Here is a 2,322-nt window from a genome sequence, read left to right as displayed (position 1 = left end):
GCTTAATATGGTTTAGATGTCTGAGTGCATGCCAGACAGAAAAGAAAAGATATACGTACCTATACGTATAGTACTATGCATATGACTCTTTCTTAGGCAGAAGGCAGCGAAGCTCAGCAGCACCTGGGGAGGAAACACCAGTGATATGCCTGGAACTCTTTCAGAGCTTTTGTCGCGCGTTGTCTTATCTTCACTAACAGTAGCAAGCTGTATATGATGTGCACTTGTAATGCCTATCGCCTAGATGTTGAAATGTTTAGGGGCAGAGGGCCCACATTAACGCTGCATTGTTGCGGGATGGGTCAACGAGTGGAGTGCTGTGTATAGAGTTCACTGCACAGCCTTTTTCTAAAACATTTAAATTTTTTGTTGCGTTGCCTTTTTGCTGCCATTATCTGGCTGCAGGCTAAAAGCTGAGGCGAATAAGGACCAAAAAAATGCCTATGCAACGGCAGCTGCAGCATTAGCTGCTGCAGCTGCTGCAGCATTTGCAGCAGCAGCAGCAGCAGCAGAAGCTGCAGCAGCCACAGCAGATGCAGCACTACAATGTGCTGGTAAAATACTTAAACGTTAGGCTGCATGTTGGTCTGTTTCTTTCTGTGGTGGTGATTCGAATATGTTTTTCTGTCGCTATCTGCGTCTATTATCCCGGCTTATCGCAAGCTGCGGTGCTGCAGCTCCTCCGTTTCTGTTGCTGCTGCTTCTGCAAGAGCAAACAACGGCCAGCCCAGGCCGTTGTTTGCTCTTGCAGAAGCAGCAGCAGGGCTTCTCACGGGCTGCTCGCTTGCATTTCCCCTTCTCGGAACTGGTAGACGAGTTTTGCCAACGCCATTAGCGGGGTGGAGGATCTTTTTTTTCTCTCATTCGCATTGTCGCGGTGAACACAGATCCCAGCAAAAACTCCGGAGTATACAGCGGGTCCGCGTCACTACGTGGAGTTGGCGCCTGCGGCGGCAGTGGGGCCAGTGGCACCCGCGGAGGCTGTGGGGCCTGTATCGCCTGTGGAGCCAGTGGAACCTGCCGCGGTAGTGGAGCAGGGGGAGTTTCAGGGGCCTCTGGAGCCTGCGGAACCGGTGGGGCCTGAGCCGGTGGTACCTGCGGGGCCCCTCTGGCCTGTGGCACATGTGGGGCCTCTGCGGTGTGTGGGACTTGTGGAACTTCTGCAGACTCTGGTGCCTCTGGTTCACGGGAAGTTGGTGGAGTGGGAGGCGGCGTTTGAGACCAGAGGTGGGTCTGAGGTCCCCAAGTGGCCTGAGGCTGCTGGGAAGTCGTGGAGTTTTCACGTCGCTCCGCACTGGCCGCTCGGAGTTCTTCAAGTCTACGGAGGCGGTCAATCCGAGGGTTGTAGGTGTTTTCGTCGTCGGAGTCATCGGAAGAGTCGATCTCGAACTCAGGCGGAAAGTCATACTCATTGAAGTCGGCGAATTCGGCGACAGAGGGTCCAGCTGCTCGGAGCACGTCAGGCGACGCCAGCGGCCACTCTGACGAGAAGTCCCTGGGACTGTTATAGGTCTGGAGAGAATTAAAGAAAGCGTCGCGGGACATATCCGACTCCAGTTGTCGCCGGTTCCGACGATGCTGCTCCATCTGCTGCTGTCGCTGCAGCTGCATTAAATACTGCTGCTGCATCAGCCGCTGTTGCTGCATCTGCCTTTGATACTGCTGCTGCATCTGCTGCTGCCGCTGCCTCTGTCGTTCTTCGGCCAGCCTAGCCGAGCGGCTTTGGGCCCCCCCGCCTGCTGCAACACGAGGCGGAATCTCCGAGGGAGAGTGGCTAAACATGCAGTAGTTCCCCAGTGCGCATAATCCGTCTCTAAAGAGTACGCACCCTTCCCTCCGCACCGGTCTCTCGGGGGTCACTGGCCTGTTCCCTGGGGGAGTCACCCATATTCCTCGACCTTCTCTGCTCATTTTCCGTGGGGGTTTTAACGATAATATCAAAGTCGATGGTTTGGGCGATTCGTTTTTGAAGAAGATTTTGTTTGCCGTAAGCACTGTTGCTGTTTCTGCTTCGGCTGACCTAGCTGATGCGCGGCAGCTAGGCAGCGACAAGCCGTGCGCGCCGGTGACCAGCGGTCGGGATGCTCGAAGCCCAGCGAGCTGTGTGCTCTTCCTGACTAGTCATCTGGAACCAGGCAAATAAATTTAATTCGTTCGTATTCAATTATTGCATATGTATCCATTTTGCCTGAGATAAACTGGCATTCCGTAGACGTGAGTGCGCCCGATGCAGTGTGCGCAGTGTTGGGCACATCACGTCGTGGCTCTCCCACCCATCCGTCAGCTCACCACTACTTTGCCTATTCGCCTTATGACGTTTTC

At 54.5% G+C, this 2,322-nt stretch overlaps 1 protein-coding gene across 1 annotated transcript; it reads right to left on the bottom strand.

Annotated features, from left to right (window-relative positions):
- Positions 1-831: 831 nt before the first annotated feature.
- On the bottom strand, positions 832-1,911 carry EMH_0023110 (uncharacterized protein; the record flags this gene model as incomplete). The annotated part of the gene is made up of 1 exon (XM_038023148.1): positions 832-1,911. One exon carries the CDS (start codon positions 1,909-1,911, stop codon positions 832-834), a length of 1,080 nt encoding a protein of 359 aa, XP_037879002.1.
- Between the last annotated feature and the right edge of the window lie 411 nt (positions 1,912-2,322).

Source organism: Eimeria mitis, genomic scaffold, assembly GCF_000499745.2.
Source record: "Eimeria mitis Houghton genomic scaffold, Emh_scaff823, whole genome shotgun sequence".
Taxonomy (NCBI): domain Eukaryota; phylum Apicomplexa; class Conoidasida; order Eucoccidiorida; family Eimeriidae; genus Eimeria; species Eimeria mitis.
Note: the sequence above shows the minus strand (reverse complement) of the source record. Positions and strands in the feature narration are given on the sequence as shown.